This window comes from Boleophthalmus pectinirostris, unplaced genomic scaffold (assembly GCF_026225935.1).
Source record: "Boleophthalmus pectinirostris isolate CB_2022bp ecotype Guang Dong unplaced genomic scaffold, ASM2622593v1 HiC_scaffold_10, whole genome shotgun sequence".
NCBI classification, from domain to species: Eukaryota; Metazoa; Chordata; class Actinopteri; order Gobiiformes; family Gobiidae; genus Boleophthalmus; species Boleophthalmus pectinirostris.
The window spans coordinates 32895500-32921487 of NW_026570971.1; the positions used below are offsets into that span (position 1 = coordinate 32895500).

At 36.6% G+C, this 25988-nt stretch overlaps 1 protein-coding gene across 3 annotated transcripts in view; it reads right to left on the minus strand.

Moving 5' to 3' along the window:
* Positions 1-976: 976 nt before the first annotated feature.
* The window catches only part of klc1a (kinesin light chain 1a), a 40107-nt gene continuing 15095 nt past the window's right edge, over positions 977-25988 (minus strand). For 2 of the 3 annotated variants that reach the window (XM_055154641.1, XM_020917299.2), the window contains exons 7-16: positions 23486-23587; positions 20375-20548; positions 19641-19740; positions 19498-19550; positions 19339-19406; positions 17878-17986; positions 16446-16607; positions 9665-9795; positions 7077-7143; positions 977-5365 (exon numbers count right to left, since the gene is read on the minus strand). In XM_055154641.1, the coding sequence (XP_055010616.1) occupies positions 5303-5365; positions 7077-7143; positions 9665-9795; positions 16446-16607; positions 17878-17986; positions 19339-19406; positions 19498-19550; positions 19641-19740; positions 20375-20548; positions 23486-23587 (1029 nt within the window). In that variant the 3' untranslated portion in view covers positions 977-5302. The remainder of the gene's footprint in view (positions 5366-7076; positions 7144-9664; positions 9796-16445; positions 16608-17877; positions 17987-19338; positions 19407-19497; positions 19551-19640; positions 19741-20374; positions 20549-23485; positions 23588-25988) is intronic. The other variant, XM_055154650.1, reaches the window with a different exon arrangement.

The following is a 25988-nucleotide window of genomic DNA, read 5'->3' on the forward strand; positions in this document are numbered from 1 at the left end:
TTTCTTTCTTTTTTAAACATACATTTGACAAAAAATAGACAAACTAATCAAAAATATGAGAATTATATTTAACATGTTTACAGAATGGTATAATTGGCTTTGTCAGAAGTATGGACTTTTTAAGCAGGCTATTCTGTCATTAAAAGTTCCAGTATGTAACTTTTCTCATCTCCATGGAGATGTTATTGCTTTGCCTGGAATGTTCCACAGTATGGTATTAAATCTTTCTATCTTCATGTAAACCGCACCAGAAGTTACAGGTCAGATCTGCGAAGAGGCAACCCCGCTTATAGTCAGAATGTCTGTTTTTCTATATATTTTCGAGCTATAAAACATCCTCTGACTGAATAAACATGTCATACTGTGGAACATTCCAGGCTGAGCAATGACACATCCATAGTAACAAGCAGGCGATGGACCCCAGCCAAAAAGTTACACAGTGCACTTTTTAAAATGCTTTATACTGGGATTAGGTTGGAGGTTTGGTCACAAAACACTTTCAGTGAACAAACATGCCACAAAAGTAAACACAGGACTTAAACTCAAGGCTAATTTCTATCCACTGTCTTGTTTACTCTTTGCTGGAGGCACAAGAGGTGAAATGCCTTGCTCAAGGACACAACTATACTCACTTGACACACTTAAGTAGGGATAGAATAGAACCATCAAACTTTCCAATGATTTTTTTCGTCCACACTGTTTTATACTTCACAAGAATATTAATTTATTAATTCACTGTGGTGTTTTATTCTGATTTGAATATATTTTCTATTTAACTTGCATTATACTATTCTGTACGAGTTTATTTGTGGTAACTAGAGTTGTTTTTATTTCACTTGGAATAATCTTTTGTTTATAAACCTCTCTTGAAACTGCTTCTCCAAACCTTTTAATATTCAGCAGAATTCTGGATTTCCTGTTTTTGAATTCAAAGGTCACTTGAGTTCATTTAGAGAAAGAAAAAAATCTCTATACATTGTATTTTTCCACAAATATTTATTAAACTGTTTGTAACAGAAACCAGGAAGCAGGAAAAAGAAGAGGCATCATTATTCTTATTATTAACAACACATTTACAACAAAAACAGTGAAATTCAAACTTTTAAAACAATTTTTACATTCAACTTTACAAACTTAAGTTGCGACTCAAAGTTCCTCTTACTGGAGATGAACAAACACGGCTTTTGGTGACACAGACAATGTTACGGTTGGTTTTGGTTGGCTAGAATAGTTTAAATAATGAAAAATATAGGGCAAATGTTCAAATTAATGACAACATTCATATATATTTTTTTATCTCCCTGAGTTCAGATGGGCGTGATTGACAGGTGGATTAGCCAATCAGACACACATGGTCTGTCTATATGAAAACAAATATGACTGCAAATGAGGAAAAAAGATACAGAAACTAAACAAAGGCTGAAATCATAAGGGACTGAAAAATAAGGTAGATTTCTGCAGAATCACATTTGTTTGTAAATGACAGGTGACCAATGAGCTCCTTCATTTCACATGCATGACTGAAATAAACAAGTCTAATTGGAAGATCAGGTTTGGTTTTGGCTTAAGACATGACAGACAGAGTGAGGACCAGACTGATATCACTTTGTATAAAAAATACACGGAGAAAAAGTCTGAATTTGCCAAACTACTTTTGTGCTTGTACTTTTGTCTATTATTTAAAAAAAAAGAGAGAGAGAGAGAAAAATGTGGAAAAACTAAACTGCATGACTTAACTTGGTTGATTAAAATACAACAAAACTAAAAATAGATGTTCTGAATTATGGAATATAGAATGAAGATTTGAATGAACCCAATATTATATTTAGATCAGGACTAAATCAGACTTAAACCAGGTCTAGACCAAGAGAACTAAGCCAAGACTTGAGGTTCAAACTAGGACTTAACAAGGACTAAACAGGACTAAACCAGGACTATACCAGAACTAAACCAAGACCAAAGATAAACACAAGTATTATAGAAGTGAAAAAACAGATTGTGCATTTAGTTTGAATATTATTTGCATGTAATTAATAACTGTTAAGTATTTTATTTTTATACCACCACCAGTGTCTGTGTCACTCGCTGCGTTCTCAGTTTATCTCCAAAGCTTTGTTCAGATATGTGCCTCTGTACTCTGCATCTTCAAACACGTAACAGCGTCATATATTTATTTCACAACTCCAGGAACAGACCGATCAACAGTCGACAATAAAACAGTCCTTGAACTAAATATTTCTTCCTCTAAAACCAAAAATAAAATAAAAATTCTGTGATTCTTCTGTTTTAGTTCCAGTGCAAAAGCTTAAACTTCATAAGCACAGCGCAAAATTACAGGCAAATTTAAAAAGAATTGTAAAAATATGATTCAACCAATGGGCCTCCTTCAGCTAAATGGTATCAAGTATTCTGTCCGGCGGTTGATGGTTCAGTCTGTGATGCCTGCATTGCATAGCGCCATTGTTTCCTTGGGCAAGACACTCCTGCGCTACTTGAAGAGTTCCTCAGGGAAATTATTAAGGGCATTGTATTTAAAGTGAGGGCTCTGGAGGACTAAAGGGGAGAGTGAGGAGGAGAGGGGTCTGGAGGACTAAAGGGGAGAGTGAGGAGGGGAGGGGTCTGGAGGACTAAAGGGGAGAGTGAGGAGGAGAGGGCTCTGGAGGACTAAAGGGGAGAGTGAGGAGGAGAGGGGTCTGGAGGACTAAAGGGGAGAGTGAGGAGGAGAGGGCTCTGGAGGACTAAAGGGGAGAGTGAGGAGGGAGGGTCTGGAGGACTAAAGGGGAGAGTGAGGAGGGGAGGGGTCTGGAGGACTAAAAGGGGAGAGTGAGGAGGGGAGGGGTCTGGAGGACTAAAAGGGAGAGTGAGGAGGGAGGGGTCTGGAGGACTAAAGGGGAGAGTGAGGAGGGGAGAGTGAGGAGGGGAGGGGTCTGGAGGACTAAAAGGGAGAGTGAAGGAGGGGAGGGGTCTGGAGGACTAAAAGGGAGAGTGAGGAGGGGAGGGGTCTGGAGGGCTGAAGGGGAGACTGAGGAGGGAGGGGTCTGGAGGACTAAAAGGGAGAGTGAGGAGGGGAGGGGTCTGGAGGGCTAAAGGGGAGAGTGAGGAGGAGAGGGGTCTGGAGGGCTAAAGGGGAGAGTGAGGGGGAGGAGGGGGCGGGGTTTGGAGGTATAAGGAACAGTGTAATTGGTCTAACAGGTATTCATGCTTCAAACGCCGTCCCTGCAACCAGTGTTTGTATCAGAAACACCTGACTCAGTACTTGAAACTGCAGTGGCCTCTAGGGGCAGTAGATAATGCTATTAAAACACCATATACAGTTTAGTAGCAAAAAAAAGCTGATTTGTGTTTAGTTCCACTTTAAATGTAGTTTAAAGGTCCTATATTACACAAAAGTGACTCTTGTGAGCTTCAAGTTGTGTTATATTGAAATTACCTCCTCAAAAACAGACCTGGAGTTGTGTTTTGTTTCATTTACACATTTTTGAGTAACTTCTTATGATTAGTCTGTCTACATCTCCAAAGCTCAAAATGCTCAGTTCCACCTTGTGATGTCATGTAGTGGTAGTTTACATGTTAACAGCTTCTTTCACCTTTAGTTCAGTAGAGTTTGACAGTTTGAGGGCTGAAGTCATCCAAAAAATTCTAGTGAAGGTGTATGGAGTTTAAAAATAAAATGGAGCACTTCCTGTATTACCACATGACATCACAAGGTGGAACAGAGAAGAACTCAGTTGAAATATGCAGAGTTTGTGTGTTTAAACATGTGAATGAAACAAAAACTCAAGTATGTATTTGATGAGGAAACAACATTATAACAGAGAGAAGAACACAGTGTAAGCTCTTTAAATAGTTCTATTAAACATTCTAACTGATAAAAACTATAGTGTCAACTGTCCAAGTGGTTTGCATAGTGTTTGGAGAAAGTGTCTTGCCCACAGACACAAAGGCAGTTTGCAATACCAGTAGTGGGGATCAAACCAGCAACCTTCTATCTGTAAGTATGTGTCTCAGAGCTTGTGTGACTGAGGCCCATTGGATCCTTCTGCATAGACGTCTGCATAGTAACAAAACTCCACTTAAAGTTACATTCAAAACAGTGAATTTCAATATAACACAACAGCACTTCTACCACATCTGCTAAACTAAACGAAATAGTTTTGGTCAACTTCAGTAAAATGCATCAAATATATTCTGCATCATGTATTTTTGTGGGTAAAAATAAATAGTTTCCAGTTCCAAACACATTTGTAATAAAAGCTTCTCTAAACTGCATGTAACAGTAAACCCAGTAAACAGCTCTGTAACATTAGCTCCTCTATTTTACATTTAAACAAGAAAACAAACTTCAGATTATCAGATTTTTTGGTTTTAACTTTGATTTCAAAAGTCAAATTGTTCCAAATAATACATTAAAATGTGGAGTAATTATTCTTTTATAAGTTCAGCAAATGTAAATGTTTCTTCCAGCCAAACACGGACAAAAATATATGGATAAAATGACTTGAAATCAGAATATTATTTTGTTATAGAAATGTGTTAGAGAAAATGTTTTTAGCACTTTTTCTAGTCATTAGGTCATAGTTTATGTCACGTAATTCACGGTCAATTAGTTTAAACATAAACTGAATTATTCCTTTAAAATGCCATTCAATTCTTATGAGATTTTCATTTGATTAAAAGTACAGTATGTAACTTTCTGGGAGGTGGTACGTCACTTGCATAATTCCATGGAGATAGATGAGTTTTATGCCATACTCTGGAATATTATAGCCAAAAGAACAACATTTCCATGGAAATGAGCAGGAAGTGGTCCCTCCTCCAGGCCAAACAAGAGTCAAGTCTGTGGAGATACAAGCTCGCTCACAGTAAGGACGTATGCTTTTCAGAGCAATAAAAACAATAAAAAATGTAATCAATATATTTTAGTCATTTTTTGGCTAAAAAGTTACATACTGTGGTTTTAAGACTTTTTTCTAAATTCAAGTCATTTTCCATTTTTCCTCAAACAGCTGTTAATGTTAAATATCGTCTTTTGCAGTGAGGTGACTATAGACCACAGTCTAACTTAAGTCTTTCTTGACCATTTCAAACCTTCTAAAACAAACAAATGCAGTATTCAAGTCATTCTAGTATAAACTCTATGTAAACTCCTTTTAGTTTTGGACGTGTTTCAGTATCTTGACCTAAAGCAGTAAAAGCAGCGTTAGACTCACACAGGTTTGTACAGTAGCTCTCCTCGTTTTTCCTCTCGATATGTTCAGGTCCAAAGTGCAGAAAAACACATCTTTATTTTACTATAAAATCCTCAAAGTGCCAGGTTTGTGGAGCTGGCGCTCAGGTCGTTCCTCCTCAGACTATTATTTCGCTCCTAACAGACAAAAAAGGAGGAAAACAAAAACAGATCATTAAAACAGATCATTAAAACAAATGATAGAAAATCTGTGTAAAATGGAGTTATATTTGGTCAGAAAGAAATAGAAAAAAATAAATTAAAAGTATATTTGATAGACAAATTTAGAGAAATCTGTCACCAGACGACAGTTCAAAATGAAACCAAACAACTATAAATTCCAATAGCCGCTACTTTGATTCAAATATAAAATAAACAAACTATTCAAATTCCAATAAAATTAGAGTACCTGACTGTTATTACTTGGAGATGACTTCAGTTGGTGGCATTTACCTCTTTATTATGCCTTAAAATTAGCCTTAACATTGACACAAACAACTCCCTTCCTAAACACAGAAGTTTCCTCTTTTGTTTAGTGTTTAATAAAAAAAAAAAAAAGCAATTTATGAATTTATTTTGGGCAAATAAAGATTTACATTTGTATACAATGGAACATATAACATAAGTGAAATCATAATAGAAATGAAAATAACAACAAAATATTACTATTATTATTATTATTATTTTGCCCAAAAAGGAGTGGGAAGAAGACAACTTATTTAATCCCACCACTACTCTTCATAATCTAACACAATGAGCTATCTTTTGCGTTTTTCAGACATTTTGAATTAAACTATATGAACAAAGAGTCACTGTTATAGCTCGGTAGTGTAACATAAGTGTATCAACAATGGTAAAGTTAAGGATACAGACAATGGTAAGAAACAACAAATACAAGTCATGTAACGGACAGCACATACCAGCAATGGTAAGAAAACAACAAACATAAACAAGCGCTACAGAGGAAGTATTGTTCTAATATTACGTGTTGTCAGTGACATCCTCTCACAGCGCCTGGTCCACTGCTTTATTTTTAAATATGTATGAATTTTGAGAGCGACTCAAAACCCTCACAGAGATACAGTTGAGGCTGCTGAGCGCTGCTGTGCACAGACTATTACCAATGAATAAAACATTGCACTGCTCGCTGGTGGAGATTGGAATAATAGATCAAATAAAATGAATAAAACAAATCTTTGACCTCTCAGAAACCAACACCACGTAAAATGACACAGAGACGATGAGTTACAGTGTTAAATGTGTGATGTTAGAATGGACAGAGTCTAAAAGTGTCTGCTACAGTCTCATTAGAATGTAGTTTCCTCTTCCTCAAAATCTTAATCCTGCACACATTATTACACTTGGCCCCACCTTGTGACATCATCAGGTGGTAATCAAGTGAGTCCTCTGTGTCCAAAAAAATCCACACAACTTCACCTAATAATTTCTATGGTTAAATGTTCTTCAGTACACTCTATCAAACCTAGAATAGATAAACTAACACACATTTGATAAACAAACCTCTAATAAAAGTTATACTAGGTAAAATTTTGGTGGGTTAGTTCACTACTTGCTTGTCTCCATGGAGATCTTACTGCTTTCCCTGTAATGTTACGCAGTACAGTATAGAATTAAATGTATGTATTTCTAGAGAGACAAGCCTACTCAAAGTAAGAAGGCATGTTTTCCAAGGATTTTTATAAACAAGAAATCAAATAAATACAAGATGGCTAAGTTTAATGCAATGCTGTGGAACATTCGAGACACTAGAAAAGTTCCACAGTGCTTCTTTAGTAGCAGACACTGTTAGTCCCTGGAGGAGGAGAGATGAGGTGAGTTCTGTTCTTACTTGGTGGATGTCTGGAGCAGCTCTGTCCAACATATTGAGAAAACCCAAGGAGCTGGCTCGCTTCATGCTGCACCCAGTCACATGCAGTGAAGGGGGGGTGGGACAGGTGAGAGAGGAGGAGGAGGAGGTGAAGAGATGGAGTCAGATGAGAGAGGGAGAGGAGGAGGTGAAGGGTGGGGACAGGTGAGAGAGAGAGGAGGAGGAAAGGAGCAGAAGATGGAGGAGGAGGGAGAATGAGGGTTTTTAGCTCAATGGAGTGTTATTGGTGACATTAAAGTTAGTCAAATACTTTTACTATCACTGAGGACAATTATGACAACAAACAAGACAAATATTGGACTTGACGCTACAGAAAAACTAAAATAATATATATATTTTTAAAAGATATATATTAAAACTAAAATAATAAATTCTTCAGACTTCAATGTTTTCAAATTCAAATTTTAGTTTTTATGGTTTATAAAATTGTATGGACACAAATCCTTGCTGTGAATAGCTACAAAGATTTACAGCTACACATTACATTATAAAAGTTGCTCAGATTGACTTTGCTTTAGTGGTTATAAGTTACTTTTGAGCCACAGATGCCCTGGGACAGGTTAACAGAGACATGGCTGCCATTCTGTGCCAACAGTATCTACTCAGGTCATGTAATCTTACAGTTTTGAATGGGATCTATGAGGAGGAAAAGTCCATTTAAAGGGTCCATATTCACTATTTTCTGATAAATGTTATAATGTAGTTTTGTCATCACAAACAGACCTGGAGTTGTGTTTTGTTTCATTCACACATGTTTAACACACAAACCCTGCACATTTAGACTCTGTTTGTCACAGGAAATGCTCCACTGTGTTTTTAAACTCCACACACCTTTACTAGAATCATCTGGATAATTTCAGCCTTTGAATTGCCAATTTCTACTGAACTAAAGGTAAAAAGAGCTGTTAACTTGAAAACTAGCGTTTTGAGCTTTGGAGATGTAGACAGACTAATAATAAAGACTTACTCAAACGTGTGTGAATGAAACAAAACACAAGTCAGGATATGTTTTTAAGGAGGTAACATAAAATAATAAAATTATAATAAATAATAAGCAAGTTATTATAAATACAGTAATAAACAAGTGAAAACAACAGCCAAACACGCAGAGAGACACACATAGAGACGAAACATGCATCAAACAGTTTAAAACATTTATTTAAATAAAAATAAAACTGCAGCCCAGAGTCATGCAGCGTTCAGTCCAGAGCAGAACTATACAGAAATATAATAAATAAAAGAGACAAATGAACCGTGACAGAGACAGACGTGAACCAAGAAGGGTTTAAAAAAGAGACACAAGAACCACACCTGCTTCTGCACAGAGTTACATGTTACAAATGTAGTTCTCTAAAGGATCCATAATATTCCATTTTCTGATCTACTGTATGTATTGTATGTATAATGTTTTCTCATCACAAACAGACCTGGAGTTATGTATTGTTTCATTCACATGTTTAACACACAAACCCTGCAGATTTAGGCTGAGGCAGAAAGCATTCAGTTCCACCTTGTGATGTCATGTGGTAATACAGGAAGTGCTCCATTGTGTTTTTAAACTCCAGACACCTTCACTAGAATCATTTGGATGATTTTGGCCCTGGAATTGACAATCTCTACTGAACTAAAAGTAAAAGGAACTGTTCACTTGAAAACTACCACTACATGACATCAGAAGGTGGAACTGGACACTTTGAGCTTTGGAGATGTAGACAGACTAATAATAAAGAGTTACTCAAACATGTGTGAATGAAACAAAACACAACTCCAAGTCAGTTTTTGTATGGTAAACAACATTAAAGCATGACTTAAAGCTCAAAAGAGTCAATTTTGAGTAATATTAAACATTCAATACTTCAAAATAAGAGTTTAAAGTACATAGGACAGCTTTTATGTTTTTAACAATAGTACTTGCGGTGAATATTTGTCATAGTTTTGCATCAGTTAAGTGGCGGTTTTGAAGAAAAGCTGCAAACAAAAAGTTGAAGTTTACAGGAAGTAGTGATGAGTTCTAAGAAAGGAATCCTAGTACGTCATCAAACCACAAAATACAGGGGGGCACAAGGAATACTTTTTCTGACATTTTGATGAATCCAAACACTTAATATATAATCGATATACTGGTTAATGGTTTGTTTATAGCTCTCAGTAAAAACTAAAATAAATATGAACACAAAATAGTCATTGTTTCTACTTGAATAGATTTAGAAATTACTGTAATTCTGAAAGGTCCTATATTACTCAAAATGGATTCCTGTGAGCTTTAAGTCATGTTATAATGTTGCTACTTCATCAAAAACATATCTGAGTAAGTAAAATATGAGCAGTCCCCCTGTGCAGAAGCAGTGTCTGTTCAATAATATCCACAGATGTTTATTATAAAGTATAGTTCATATTCTTTAAACAGCAGCAGCCCCGTTCTCCAGCTCTGTGTTAGTCCAGTGCAGCCCAGAGTTTCAGTACAGTTCAGGGGTAAATGCTCTTATATACAGTACTTACAGTGTATATAAACAGATCTGTATATATGGGATACTTGTACATATATTTACCCTGTGTTCTTGGGCTCCGGCTCCCTGGGTGATCCTCCTCTCAGTTTTCGCACCAGTTTTTCACTGCTGCGTCGTATAGAGGCTCTGAGTTTACTGAAAGAGCCACTCCTCTTCAGAGCGCCAGAGCCGTCCTGAGGGAGAGGAGACCGGGTTAGGCTGGGTGTAGACCAGGTTTAGACCAGGTTTAGACCAAGATCAGACCATGTTTAGACCATGTTTAGACCATGTTTAGACCATGTTTAGACCATGTTTAGACCATGGTTTAGACCAGGCTTAGACCAGGCTTAGACCAGGCTTAGACCAGGCTTAGACCAGGCTTAGACCAAGGTAAGATCATGTTTAGACCAAGGTAAGATCAGGTTAAGATCAGGTTTTTACCAGGTTTACACCAAAGTAAGACCAGGTTTAGACCAGATATAGGCCACGTATAGACCAGGTAAAGACCATGTTAAGACCAGGTACAGACCAGGTTTAGACCGGCTTTAGACCCATGTTTAATTTAGGTGATCTTCCTCTCTGATGGACAGAGGTTTTATGCAGCACAATGCAGCCAAGACATGTCTAATGTCACACTCAAAATGCAAAACATACATCTGATATCATATGTATTTAAGTATAATAATAACTGTTATATTTATATCCTAAGTAATAGGAATTGGACCAAAATGAAACTTCAGATGTATTTACAGTGGAAACAATATTTAATATGTTATGTTAATATGTTTTATTATGTCCTGACTGATGGAGACCCTTGTTCTTCAGGATGTTTTTTGGTGGTCATTATGTTTGTTTTGTCAATTTTAAGCAAGAACTGATTTACAACTTACTAAAATATACTTTGTGGTATGTGGCCAAATGTATAAAAACAGTGTTTGCTAACGTGTGCATTGTGTCTCCATGGTAATTACTAAACATTTCACCATTACAGATACATGTATAACACCCCCAGCGTGATGTCACTGCAAAATATCTTATTTTAAGTATGGTGACTTTTAAATGATCTTTTCTCTTAATAGTACAGTTGTATTTAATGCACTTCTGTCAAACCTAAGGCAGGTCCTGGAGAGAATTTAAAATAACATGAGAATCAGGAGACCAAAGTCATGTGCTCATCATTAGACACGGGGTTATGAATGTCTCCAGTGCATATTTGAACAGATTCAGCATGGTATAAGATGTGTGTCAGATGTCCTTCTCCCTTCAACTATTCTTGTGTGTCAGATGCCCTCCCATTCCCCTATCCATGGGTTTCAGAATAATGAAAAACTATGAATTCTGTCATATTGGTTAACAATTTAAAATAAAATACCAGATCTTTGGAATGAGAAAAAGTCCTCAAAATGTACAACAGCTGAAAACCCATGAATAGTCTTGTGTGTCAGATGCCCTCCCATCTTGCTATCCTTATATTTCAGATGCCCTTCCATCTTCCTGAATACTAAAATGCACTTCTACCACCTTTAAATCATATTCATTACATGCTTTCATAATGCCATTAGTAGAAACAGGATCAGAAAAAGACACAAAGAGGAGACGGGTTTTAGTTTAAAATGGAGCAAAGAACAAAGTTTTATTAGAGAAACTTGAGTAGAGCTCAAACGTGGGTTAGACTTAAGAGGAGCAAAGCATCAGGGACACAGAAGCCAAAACATCACAACTACAGAATCTCCTCAGCGTCACGTTTAGGACCACAGAGAGGTCAGGGCAGGCAGTGCTACAGACATGCAAACCAGATATTCAAGTTCAAGATTTTACTATTTACAGCCAGTGGAGTTACTCAGAGTTACTAGAGTGATCTGAAGTGCATATGACAGGTTAGACTACACATTTAAAACAGAATTAAAAACACTGCATGCAACTTTTTGCCAAAAAATAGATACAAATTAAAGCATGTTTTTTCATTTTGGATGTGCTAATTGCGTTCAAAGACACCCTTCCTGTAAGCAGGCTCGCATCTCCACAAACCTGACTCTTATTTGGCCTCTTATGTTGTTCCTTTGGATATAATTTGCCACAGTATGGTATTAAACATATCTAAATATATTTAGCTTTTTGATGTGCCGCCTCCATGAAGTTATATACTGTAGCTTTAAGATAATTATTTTCAAGAATTAACTAAAACTCATTATTGGACGTTAAAACTGTATCAAAATCGTCTCTGCATTTTGGATGGAATTTTGTGTTGATGACTAACTTTTATTCTCAAACTGCCACTTAACTGTAAACCTCTGATAAATAAACTTTAAAACTATGATCAGTATTAGCACAGATACTATCCCACCAAAGAATCAGAAATAGAAACACGTGAAAACCTGTCATATGCACTTTCAGAACACAGACAGAAAAGAGCGAGTGAAAAAGGTGCTTTATAATATAACACATCTCCTTTAAAGTTCAAATCTGCAGCTAAATTAAAGGTACAACACAGAGATGTAAGAAGAACCACTGTGTTTTGAGTAGCACTTCTTCTATAAAGTTGTTAAAGGATTATGTCACTTCCGGGTCCATCCAGAAACTTCACAGCATCCGTCGTACATGTTCTGTCACCGTTACAACCACACATACACGGTTTTAATCTCATTAGCTTTAAGCAACTGCAATCTCTTTTTGGATGATGGCCGTGTCTCATTTCTCTTTCCTCGTTTCCTTCTTGATTCCTCAATTCAGCAGGAAATGCGTGAGGAAGTCCCGCCCACTGAGCAGACACAATGAGGAGAGAAGATCTAAACTCCTCAGTGAGACCAATAAAGTTTGGTTCTTTTCTCTGGTGTCTGCTCCTGAAGCCTTCCTCATGTTTACTCCTTCCTTCTGTGGTTTTCAGGACACCGCTTAATATGACATATTTGATTGACAGCTGAAAAACGGAGGATCGAGGAGAGGAATCAAGGAGAAGGAAGCTAGGAAAGAGAATTGAGACGTAGCCGATGTGTTGACGGTAAAAAAGGCGGCAATTTTGAACATATTCATAGTTTTTAAGCCAGCTGATGGACCCGGAAATTGACTTCACACAAAATACTATACACTCAAATAAAGATTTCAATATTATTACATTCCACAAGAGAAGGAAAGTGAAATGCTCAAGTAGAAAAAGAACAGATCAGATATGGAGAGAGAGAGAGAGAGAGAGAAAGAGAGAGAGAATATTGCAATTTAAAATCACACGGGTCATTTTGTTAAAAGTGTTACAAGTGTTTAAAGCTGAAGATGCAGAAGTGAAGAAAAGTGCAGCCAGGTCCTCTCATGCAGAACAACAGACATCTGCAGCTAAGGCTTTAGAGAGAAAGAGAGGAGAGGGGAAGGGAATGACAGATGAAAGAGGAGAGATGGAGAGGGTGGTAGGAGAAAAGAGAGAAGAGGGAGAGGGGATGAAAAGAGAGAGGAGCAGAAGGTAATGAGCGATAATGGAGAAAAGAAGATGACGAAATGGAGAGAGGATGGAGAAAGAGAAGGGAGGGAGGACAGGAAGAGAGGAAGAAAGAGGAGGCAAAAAGGAGAAAAAGGGAGGGAGAGTTAGAAAATTTATGTTAAAAAGACACGAGAAAGGTTAGATAATAATGTATATTTTCACCAGTTTTTCTCAACCAGAAAATGATTATAAAATGTAAAATAATCTGGAATTTAAATAATTAGAAATGAGAAAAAAACTAAAAAGTTCAGTTGGATTGAACAATTTGTCAGTGTATATATTTGTACTGATGGAGAATTACAGTGGTGCATAAAAACAGTAAGAAAACAGTCAGAAATGCTGGTTTAAACTAAGACTAAAATAAATACAAAAAGACACAGAGCATCCAGATGTTTCAGATGTTAGAAAGAAGGAAGACATGCTCTAGCTGTTATTTTAGTATAATTTCAAATAAAATAATAATACTGTACTTCTGGTTTTATAATTTAGTCTCCGGTTGCTAAAATGTCATTAACAGAACTTCACAAAAAATTGACAAATTAGTGAAAGTTAAACATGAAGCAACACAAAACATTTCAGTGGCATCAGGTTTAAAAATGACAAAAACACAAGTGGAAAATGCACAGACAGAGTACAGTACAGAGCCCAGAACAGGTCAGAACGGTTAAGGGATTTTAAATGACGTTTTACTGAAGAAAAGTGAATCTGAAGGGACATGTTTGAGACAGAAGTTTGAAAACTGCAGACAGAAATAAAGGTGAAAAAGAGGTTTAATAAGACCAAAGCAGAGGATTAGCAGCTCAGTGTTCACACCTAACAACATAAAACAGAAATACAGTGGCACAGTGGGTGAAGCTTTGCCCACTAACAGGAGGGATGTTCATCGTGATGTTGTGCCGTGGGGCAAGACACATTTAAGTTAAAGGTGCACTTGAAACTTTTTGGTTGGGATCTGTCACCTGCTTGTTTCCATGGATTTGTCTGCCTGGAGTGTTCCACAATATGACATTAAACAACTTTACTTAACATTTATTGAACTACAGGTGGTTTTATAACTCAGAAATACCTCAAAAAATAGACATTCCGTGAGCGGCGTCGCCTCTGAACAGATCTGACCTGTAACTTGGTCTGGTTTGATCTCCATGAAGATAGAAAGGTTTAATGCCATACCATGAAACCAGTCCCAAGTGACTCCTAATTAAGGTCAAGATTTAAATCCAGGTTAACACACAACTTGCTCTGGAATTTTTTTTTTTTTTATTTATAAACAACACCTAAAAATTCTGCATAAACACACACACACACACACAAGCACACACACGCTTGAATGCTGAAGATAAAATTATATTCAAAGTTCATTCATGTTTTTCAAGTTTTTGCATCTATTGCAATAAAGTGTCTTGCCCAATGACACAACGTCAGAATGCACAGGTCAAAGCTCTACCACTGAGCCACCGCTGCCCCATCAGTGTGCTGTGAACTGCGTTTTTCTGTTTATCTGATTGTCTCACCCTAATATTTTTTGTGATTTTTTGATTTCTGTTTCAGTAAAGGCATAGTAGATATTTTAAAGAGGGGTTTTTACACTTCTATGGAGTATTAACTGCTAAAACATAACATATTTAGATCGCCATGTTAGCTTTAATTGTTTTGAAAATGAAATATTAGCCGAAAAACAACAGCTAACAATAAGGAGGGTTTGAGTAGGACTCGGAAGAGATCTCTAAGGCTACGTTCAGACTGCAGGGCTTAATGCTCAATTCCGATTTTTTTGTGAAATCCGATGTTTTTGCGAGGTCGTTCACATTTCCAATTAAATGCGACTTGTCTGTGACTTCAGTGTGAACGGTAAACGGCCCGAAAGTGTCCCGCATGCGCACTGGAGACACGATGACGTCAACCCCATGCATCAACGCAGCGAGCGTGCTCTGTGTTTACGGAAGTTGTCCAAATATGGTCGCGAGCGTTGAGCACCTGGCGATTTTACAGTTCCGGTTTCCACCTGCCTCAGCGCAGAATTGTGACGTTTGTCGCTTGTTAATGACGTGTAGGTCGGATGGATGCGCTTTGGCCGTTCAGACTGAAGTCGCATGTGAAAAGATCGGATATGTATCGGATTCAGGAGCACATATCCAAGTGGTCTGGGTCGCATTTGAAAAATTTGGATCTGTGCCGTTCAGACTGTCATTAAAAGATCGGATACAGGTCACATAGAAGCCAAAAAATCGGATTTGGGTCACTTCAGGCTGCAGTCTGAACGCAGCCTTTATGACTCAAACATGCACAGAGTACATCTAAAACCTCTTCAGGAATGTTTTTGATGACAACATTATAACATGGTAGAAAGTTCCAAAAAGTAAATTTTGCATAATACCCCCTCTTTAAACTTAACTTAAAGATGCACTAAGTAACTTTTTGGTGGAGGAACCGTCACTTGCTTGTTGCTATAGATACGTCATTGCTCTGCTCAGAATGTTCCACAGTGTGACATTAAGCAGCTCTACTTAGGCAGGGCAAGTTTATTTGTAAAGTGCAATTGGTACAAAAAGCAATTCAAAGTGATTCAAATACATTAAAATCACAATAAAAAAATATCAAAACATAAATAATCATCCTAAAATTAAATAAGAGAGAGACATTAAATGAAAGTGAAGTGTGCCAAATAAAACCTTTGAGTCATATGCACATAGGGGTGTGCAAAAATATCAAAATATCATTATATCGTAGAGTATTTTTTGGTATATTTTACTAAATTATTTTGTTACAGAGCTACAGTTTTGTTACTTGTTTAGAGGAAGAAAACTTCACATTTTCACTGTTTTGATGATTAAAATGTTGGTCTTTCATACGAACTGGTTCAACAAAGACGTTTAGTATAAGAGTCATGATTTAGCCTTTATTTTTTATTGAACCATATCGAATCAATTTGAAATATATCGTATCGAATTGAAAGTGCACTGTATCAAGATATGTATCGTGTCATGGCCTGTGTATTGAGGTATGTATCGTATTGGCAACTTCTTAATGATACCCAGCCCTAAATGCACTGCTAAAAGGAACTGTTTTGAGTCTTCTTAATGTTTATTCAATCACAGGTGGTTTTAGAGCTCAAAAATCCCTAGAAAAACAGACATTCTGACTGTGAGCATGGTCATCTCTCCACAGAGCTGATCTGTAAATTAGTCTGGTTTGGCCTTCACACTGATAAAAAGGTTTAATACTGTGAAACATTCCAGACAAAGCAATAACATCTCTATGGAGAAAAGCATTTCACGGACCCTCCACCAGAAAAATTACACAATGCACCTTTAAACAGACTGAACCTTGCTGTTATTCTAGTTTGTCTTTTGGTTCTGTGGTCTGTACTGCACTTACCCCGTTCCACTCGACGCTCATACTCACTCCCTCTCCACCGTTCACGCCACTCTCGTATTTCACCGTGTCTGAGTTCAAACTCTCTCTGCTCCTCTGTTTGTCCCTCTGCTCCGGGTCACTCAGCACCTCGGCCACGCGCTGCTTATGAGCCGTGTCCAGGCCCTGAAGATGATGACAAGTGAGTCAGTATCCCTGTGTCAGATGACCTCCCAGCCATAACTCAGTCGCCATAACAATTAACAATTTCAAGCTCATTTTGAACAGGCAAGAGTCTTCAAGTTCTTCAAGACATCTATAAACAACAGGAAATGAAAATGAACAAATATGAATATCCCTTTGTGTCAGATGCCCTCCCTTCCACCTATCTCCCTGTAGTGTTAGACTGAGGCAGGTCAAAAGTTTCTTGTTAATCTGCAGATGTTGTGATGTGTCAGATGCCCTCCCAGATGCAACAGGAGAATGGACCTTGTCCTGATAGAAATGATCAGAAAAAATGTTTGTTTATTTGACTTTTGGAGATTCCTATTAATAATATCATATACTGGAACTTTTATAAACCCATAAATTTTAATATCACCAAATAACTCACAGCCTTAAACTCTAAAAACAATTCTTTTATTTAGATTTTCAGATCATGAAGATCTCCGATACTGAAAAGGGGTCTGTACATAAAGCTACAGTGCCTCGTTCCTCGTGAAGACGCTGCCTGCTCTGTGCTGCTGACTGACGCTGAGCTCTGCAAAATAGTAATAATAGTTTAATATAAGTTCAGGCTGAAATAGAACTGCACTTTAAATAAAAATATTAAACTAACCTTATCGAAAAGTGAAATTGTTGAAACAAAATACATTTTATATTGCGATAACAAATAGGTCTACAGACTATGATTTATTACATTTAAAATCATATTCACATTTTCTTTACTTATTTCAGTTTTGTCCAGTTTTAGTTCTGCTTTGTCATTTTTAAAGCCACAGTGTGTAACTTTTGATCCAACAAATCAATTTTGGTTGTGTTTACTGCACTAAAAAATAAGTGTTCTTACTGTGAGTGAGCTTGCATCTCCACAAACCTGAGTCTTATTTGGTGTTGGGGAGAGTCAAAACTTATTTAGCTCCATGGAGAATGTTCTGAAGTATGGTTTTAACTTTCTATTTAAACAGAATAATACAAGTGACATGCCACCTCCAGAAAGTTACATAGTGTAGCTTTAGTTTAGCTCCAATTTAACTAGGTTTCAATTCTGCTTAGTCATCTTTTAAGTAAAAATGTTTACACAATTTGACAATTAAGCAAAGGCAACTACATTTCTGTTTCCACATTTTAACTGTCACCATTCACATTATCACATTTTCTTAACTCTTCATTATCATTAAATTATATGTGAAGATTCAAAATAATTCTGTATCTTAATGTTTAACTCCTCACAAACCTGTTTCCTGGACCTCATAGCGGCCTCCTCCAGTGTGTCTGCTGCCTCAAATTTCCCCTGTCGCCTGTAGAGGGCGCCCAGGTTCTTCAGAGTGGTAGTGACTGTGGGGCTGAAAAAGGGGAAGGGAAACTTTGTTAAAATATAGTACATTTTGTAGTGAAAACAAACCTTTTCTAAATCCAATAAAAGTAAGAACATTGAATATGTTATAATTTGGACATTTTAAAGGTGCACTGTAACTTTTTGGTTGGGGGTGTGTCACCTGCTCGTTTCTATGGATATGTCATTGCTCTGCCTGGAATGTTCCACAGCATGACATTAAACAACGCTACCGTACATGTATTCAATTACAGGTGGTTTTATAGGGAAAAACAGGCATTCTGACTGAGTAGGGTCGCCTCTCCGCAAATCTGACGTGTAATTTGGTCTGGTTTGGTTTCCATGAAGATAGAAAGGTTTAATGCCATACTGTGAAACATTCCAGACAAAGCAATAACATATCCACAGAGAACATTTTTTGATGCACCCCCCACCAGAAAAGTTACACAATGCACCTTTTAAATCACAACATTCTAAAACAACTTAAGGAAAGAAACAAGTGGGGTTGCGTTGCCTTCACTGTTTAGGATTTGATGATTTTGTCGTTTCAAATGAGGGGAAAATACCATATAACTAATACAATTATTATTTATTTAATATAGAGTGGGTACTAGTGGGTACTTGAAATAACAGTGGCTAAATGTTGACGTGACCCTTGTTATTTAATATTAGCAGCACAGTAATTACAAAAAACCCTACAATATCAAACTTAAAGGTCCTATATGACACAAAATTGATTCTTAAGAGCTTTAAGGCACACTATAATACCTTGTCAAAAACAGACCTGGAGATGTGTTTTGTTTCATGTTTGAGTAACTCTTCATTATTAGTCTGTCTACACATTCAAAGCTCAAAATGCTCTGTTCCACCTTGTTAACAGCTACCTTTTATCTTTTGTTCAGTAGAGATTGACAGTTTCAGAGCTGAAATCATCCAAATTATTCCAGTGAAGGTGTATGGAGTTCCTCTATTACCACATGATAACACAAGGTAGAACAGTGTTTTCCATTTGAGAGACGAACTCAGCCTAAACATGCAGGTTTTGTGTGTTAAATATGTGTGAGTGAAACAAAACACAACTACAGGTCTGTTTGTGATGATGAAACATTATAACATAGATCAGAAAAAGTGTATGTTTTTTTCTGCTTGGTTTGGTGGGACTAACTATTTATATGTTTTACAGTTAAGTGGCAGTTTGTTTGAATAAGGTAGTAAAATACAGGAAGTAGCAGTGAGCTCTTGATTTCACAAAATAGATGTGTTGTCATTTATTTTTAGCAGCCTATTCATAACTTGTGTATTTTAGTGAAGTTTGGCTCCTGTTAACATTATATTAACCCAAGAGACATTATGACCTCTAACCTGTCAACTTTACAGGCTTTGTACCAGCCGCCGTATTCTCCAAACGGGGACCCATCCTTCTGTTTCCCCTGAAGACACAAAACACAGCGGATTCATGAGAAAATATAGAAATAATATAGAAATAATACAAAGATTTCACATTTATTTCTCATTTCTGACCTTGCTCTGCTCCTCCCTCTCCTCTGCGTGCATCCAGATCGGCTTGTTCTCATCTGAAAACACACATAAATTACATTATATATTATATTTTTACTGTGTTTTGTGACAGAAAATAGTTTAAAAATGGTTGTAGTCTTTGGTACCGTCCACAGATCCAAACTCGCGCTCGTGGGCCCTGGTCAGGATTTCTTTGTACAGTGTTTCTGCCTGTTTGAATTTGCCTTGTTTCAGGTAACAGGAGGCCTATGGGAGAAAAGCATAAGATATAAAAACATACTCAGTGTTAGCATGGAAAAAGTATGTCAGTTTATACTTATTCTGGCTAAAATCTCATAATCGTATAGTTTGAACCTCTACAAACATGTTCCAAAATGTCCCTGTGTGTCAGATGCCCTCTCTGTATTTTCATGTGGTCTTATTCTATGTAAAATCTGCTAATCGTATAGTTTAAATTTCTACAAACATGTTCTGAAATACATGGGATTCTTGGATTCATTTAAAGTTCTAATTTCAGTCTTCTTTCAAATGTGAAAGCTCCTCAACAGGATTAAAATGCCAACTGTAAACTGCAAAGAAATAAAAATAAAAAGAAGCACATGTCAGGTTTGTTCAAAATAGTTGGGCCCATGTGGAAAGAGGATATTTTTATTCATTTATTGACATGGGAGTTTAAAATGTTGGCTTGAGAGAAACAGACTGAGATTTTTTACTTTGTTTGCTAATGTAATGTGCATTGTGTCACCATGGTAACTAACTCAATACCCAAATATCTCCTCTCTGTGCTTCTAGTAGCATTAACATAATTTTAAACAGCATCTATATTTTGAATTTCCTTCAGATCAATAAAGAAAATAAACAAATCATCTCTTGCACTGACCAGGTTGTTCTTGGTCTTGGCCACGTTGGGGTCGTCAGGTCCCAGTTTGCTCTGATAAATGTCCAGTGCTCTCATGTAGTACACCTCCACCTCCTCGTACTTCCCCTGGTTCTGACACAGCAGAGCCAGGTTATTCAGCTGTTTGGCCACGTCCGGGTGGTCTTTACCCAGAACCTGCACAGAAACGCACAGAAACCACACGAGAAGGGGTTGAAGACAGCAGGTGGTACACACAGGGTTAAAACAACATGACACGCCAAGACGTGAAAAGAGAGAGGACGGGCTTCTCAACACTTTTCATTCTGTCGACTAAAGTGAAAGTTTATTGTGTAACTTTTCAGGTTGGGGGTGCATGGAGATCCTATTGTTTTGCTTATAATATTCCACAATATGATATTAAATGTATATAAGATGCATTTATTCAATGATGGGTATTTTTATTGCTCAAAAATACCTTAAAAACATTCTGACTGTGAGTGGGGTCGCCACTTCACAGATCTCACCTGTAAATTGGGCTGGTGGCGTCTACTGCTTGTTTCTGTGGGGATTGAAAAGTGTAATGCCATACTTTGGAATATTGGAGGTAAAGCAAAAACAACTCCATGGAGACAAAAAAAAGTTACTCAGTGCACCATTAAAGGTTTACTAGTAGTCCATGGAGACAAAAGCCAAATCAAGTTAGAGGGTAGACCTGAAGAGAGTTGACCCCTCTCACAGTAAGAATGTTTGTTTCAAGGTATTTAAAGAAATAAAATAAAAACAGATGCAGCAAAGCAATAATGTCTCCAAGCAGGTGGCATACCCCCCACCCACCAGAAAAGTTATAGTGCACCTTTAAGAAACACACAATTGAGTTTAAATAAGCTTGAGTTTCAGATTTTAAAAGATGAAACTGAACAGTATTTGAATAGAAAATGTTCTTTGTAGAAAAAAACATCTTTAAGAATGTTCTGAGAATTTTGTACATTAAAATAAATGTGAAACTGTAACCTAACAGACAAAAAATAACAACATATTGAATACTAAACAGACACGTGCCTGCTACCTGAGTTTGTTGTACTGTGTTGTGAACCACTGGCTGGAGGGGAGAGTGTTTAAGGAGACATTTGAACAAAATAAGGAAGTGTGTATGGTCAGCAAAACTAAAGCAGGTTTCTGGAGTCATTAAAAAGGAAGGAAAGAGCGGAACCACTGTCACTGCTGAAAAGAAGAAGTGGAAAGTCGCCAGAAATCTGAAGTCTGAACTGATTCAGACAGAAACAATTGGAATATAAAAGAATAGCTGAACCAACAGCACATGGCTGACTGACACGAGAGAAGATGTGGCATTCTACTATCTTTAATTTGATGAAAATAATAATGTGATGTTTAAATTATACAGTTTAAGTACATTTAAATTATTATAGTCATATATTTAAATTATACAGTTTAAGTACATGTTGTGTGTGTTTGGAGCCGGGCCAAGTGATTTAGAAAACAACTTCAAAATAATGGCATTGTGTTGAAATAAAACTACTTGTTGTAGAATTAAATAAAGACATAACTGCCATTTCTTATCTACAACATTTTTTGAAGGAATGTTTAAAGTTCTCTTCTATTCTATTAATTTCTAAAAGTGACAAGGTCCATTCTCTTGCTGTATTCATCCAACCACATCACAACGTCTATCCATGGGTTGTAGAATCATGAGAAATCTGGACCGTTGCCATAGTAATAAGCAACCTAATGCAAAAAAAATATACAAACTTTCAATTGGGAAAAGTTCTCAGTTCAGTATTTTGTCTTCAAACAGGAAGCTGAGGCCCATGAATAGTCCTGCCCTCATCTCAGAGATAAGCAGTGGACAAAGGGACCGATTGGAGTTTTTCTGAGTCTAGAATGTGATGATGTCATTCTCTCAGATGGGGGCAAAAGACACATTTCCATATTGATTACATTGGAGTAAGTGACTAGACTCAAAAACCTGCACAGAGCTCGGGATTGTGAAGTCATATCTCAGAATTTTCAGTGAGCGTAATATTAAACCAATAGAGATTTTAAGATGCTAAATACTAGACTTAGTGTTCTTTGAAAAGTTTTCTGACACGATTGACATTTTGCGGCTGATGTCATCAATATTCCCTGAGTGTGTGACGCTAACTAAAAGCACAGGTGAGCTGTTTTAAACTGGTCTCTGTCACATCAGCAGCAGTTTTTCGGTTAGTCTCTCTCACAATTTTGTTACAAATCAAACTCTTGAACATGTTCATGAACGCTCATAATGATCACAGGCTCCTGAAAATGTGCTGTTTACATCCATTTTATAGTTTCTCTTGAGTTTTCAGACTATGTTTAACATTTCTGGGCAGTTTTTGCTAATGCATTTTGTGCATTGTGTCACCATGGTAATTGTTGAACATTCCACCAATAAAGACACATGTACAACACCCCCAGAGTGATGTCACTGTAAAGTATAGATGTATTTACCCACAGTGAATCAGCAGTTAAACAGCTGGTTCTACAGTGTTTTCGTTTACTTTTTAACATCATTTTCACTAACATATCTCTATACTTCCACAAACATGGCGGATTTCCATGGTAACAGATATTTTTTGTACGTTCCATCCCGAGCTCTGTATTACAACAAAAATCTGTATTTGAACAATATTTTAGTTGCCCCGCATATGTGTTAAATATTACCGGCCTATAGAATGTGTTGTCATCTGAAACACAGCATTAGGTGAAGTTGGTGTTACGATGATATTAAAAGTGCATTGCGTAACTTTTCTGGTGGAGGGTCTGTCACCTGCTTGTCTTTGTGATGTTATTGCTTTGTCTAGACTGTTCCATGGGAGAGTTTAAACCTATGTATGTCAAGGGAGACGACTATACGCTACATTACAGGTCAGATCCGTGGAGAAGTGCTCCTATTCACAGAGAGAATTATTGTGCTTTTGCACAATAGAAACATCCATAATGAATAAATATGTTTAATCATGTCAAACCATGGAACATTACAGGAAAAGCAATAACATCTCCATGGATATAAACAAGTGACGCACCCTGAAAAGTTACGCAATGCACCATTAAATGAACAAAATAAATAAATATAGTGTTGTTTCTCAGACCCACCTTCTCCCTGATCTCCAGCGCTCTCTTGCACAGCGGCTCCGCCTCTTTGTATTTCCCTCGCTTTCCGTAAAGAACAGCCAAATTATTCAGAGTCGCAGCCACCTGAAAAACATTAAACACTTTTAAACAGGTTCAAGCTTCACACATTCCCATCTGTCAACTCCTCAGTCACATTCATAATCACTATCATCACTATTTAACTATGTGAGATAGATTTTGAAATAGTAATAAAACAAGATTAGACAATAAAGTAATTGAGTCATTTGCAAACCATGAGAAACGGGAAAAAAGGTGTCTGTAAATGTCTCAGATAATGCAGATTTTGTTTGGAAGATTACAGTGTTTATGGACTTTTAGAAGCTTTGTGTCTGGTTTGTTATAATATAGATGAAATACTTGATCATATTATAATTTAGTATTTCTGCAAAACATAAGGATATGATCTTTTTGATGACATATCTCTTGGCTGCACTTTCAGACAGTATTTGTGGAGAGTTTGTGACATTTTTAGTTTAACCTTTTTTGCATTTTCCACATCTTTGTGTCAGGTTATTTAAATTCAAACAATACACATCAAATTATAGTTTTATAAGAGTTCTTATAAATTTAAATGGTTGGTGAGAGCGTTTGTCCACTGATCAGAAGGTTGGCGGTTCGAATCCAACTCTCGATATTATTAAAAAAATAAATAAATCCTTGGTGGTTGAGCTTTCAAATTCACTGACCCACAAGTTGGAGGTGCGACTCCAGCTCCCACAGATGAATACTGTCATTGTGTCCTTGGGCAAGACACTTAACCCACCTCACCCACTGGTGTGTGAATGTGTGTGTCTGGGTGAATGGGTGAGTGGTTCCTTGATGTAAAATGCTTTGAGAGCCTTGAAGGTGGAAAAGCATTTATTTTCTTTTTTTTACATTTTTAGTTTAAACTTTTATGAAAACTAAACTTAAGAAGTTAAGCTTTTCCCATCTTTGTGGTAGGTTATTTTTAATGATAGACGATAAACTTGATCATATTAAACTTTTATATTTTTTCTCCTAAATTTCAGTATTATCTTGTTGACAACATATCTCTTGGCTGCACTTTCAGATAGTACTTGTGGAGAGTTTGAGTTTGTTTCCTCAGAGCTTGAATGGGTTGTTTACATTTTTATGGACTTTTCACATCTTCGTGTCTGGTTACTTTTAATTATAGATGATAAACTTGATCATATAAAATTTTTATAGTTTTTCTCCTAAATTTCAATATTATCTTGTTGACAATATATCTCTAGGCTGCATTTTCAGACAGTATTTGTGGAAAGTTTGTGATAGTTATAGTTCAAACTTGTATGGACTTTTCACATCTTTGCGTCTGGTTATTTTTAATTATAGACGATAAACTTTATCATACTTTTATAGTTTATCTTCTAAATTTCAATATTACCTTGTTGACGACATATCTCTTGGCTCCACTTTCATACAGTATTTATGCAGAGTTTGTGCCATTTTTGTTTAAACTTTTATGCACTTTTTACATTTTTGTGTCTGGTTATTTTTAATTATAGATGATAAGCCTGATCATGTTATACTTTTATCATTTTTCTTCTAAATTTCAATATTATCTTGCTGACGGCAGATCTCTTGGCTGCATTTTCACAGTATTTATGCAGAGTTTGTGACATTTTTAGTTGTAACTTTCATACACTTTTTACATCTTTGTGTCTGGTTATTTTTAATTATAGATGATAAAATTGATCATATGATACTTTTATAGTTTTTCTTCTAAATTTCAGTATTATGACATACCTCTTAGCTGCACTTTCAGACAGTATTTGTGCAGAGTTATAGTTTAGCATCATGTTTTCCTCTGAGCTCAAACCAGTGCAGTCACATTCTTAGTTTAATGTGAGAAAGAGACATGAACCACAAAACAAAACTGCATTCACCAAAAACACTGTTCAACACACACAATGCTGATCACACGGATCATTACAACAGTTTTACAGAGGGATCTGATTTATACATTAACAAAATGAGCTCTTCTCAGATTTCATAACACACTTTTCATAATAAATACACTGGTGAGACAGAGTTACCAAAAATAAAACTGGTGATAATTACTCAACTTAAAGGGCCCATATTACACTATTTTCTGATCAATGTTATAATAATGTTTCCTCATCAAAAACGGACCTGAAATTGTTTTTTGTTTCATTGTTTTAACACACAAAGCCTGCATATTTAGGCTTTAGGAGTTCTCTCAATCAGAAAACACTCTGTTCCACCTTATGATGTCATACATACAGGAATGCAGTACTCCTGTGTGTTTTTAAACTCCATGCGCCTTCATTAGAATTATTTGGATGATTGCAGCCACTAAACACAACTGTTAACTTGAAAAACACCACTTCATGACATCATAAGGTGGAACAGAGCATTTCGAGCTTTAGAGATGTAGACAGACTAATAATAAAGTGATACTCAAATATGTATAAATGAAACAAAACACAGCTCCAGGTCT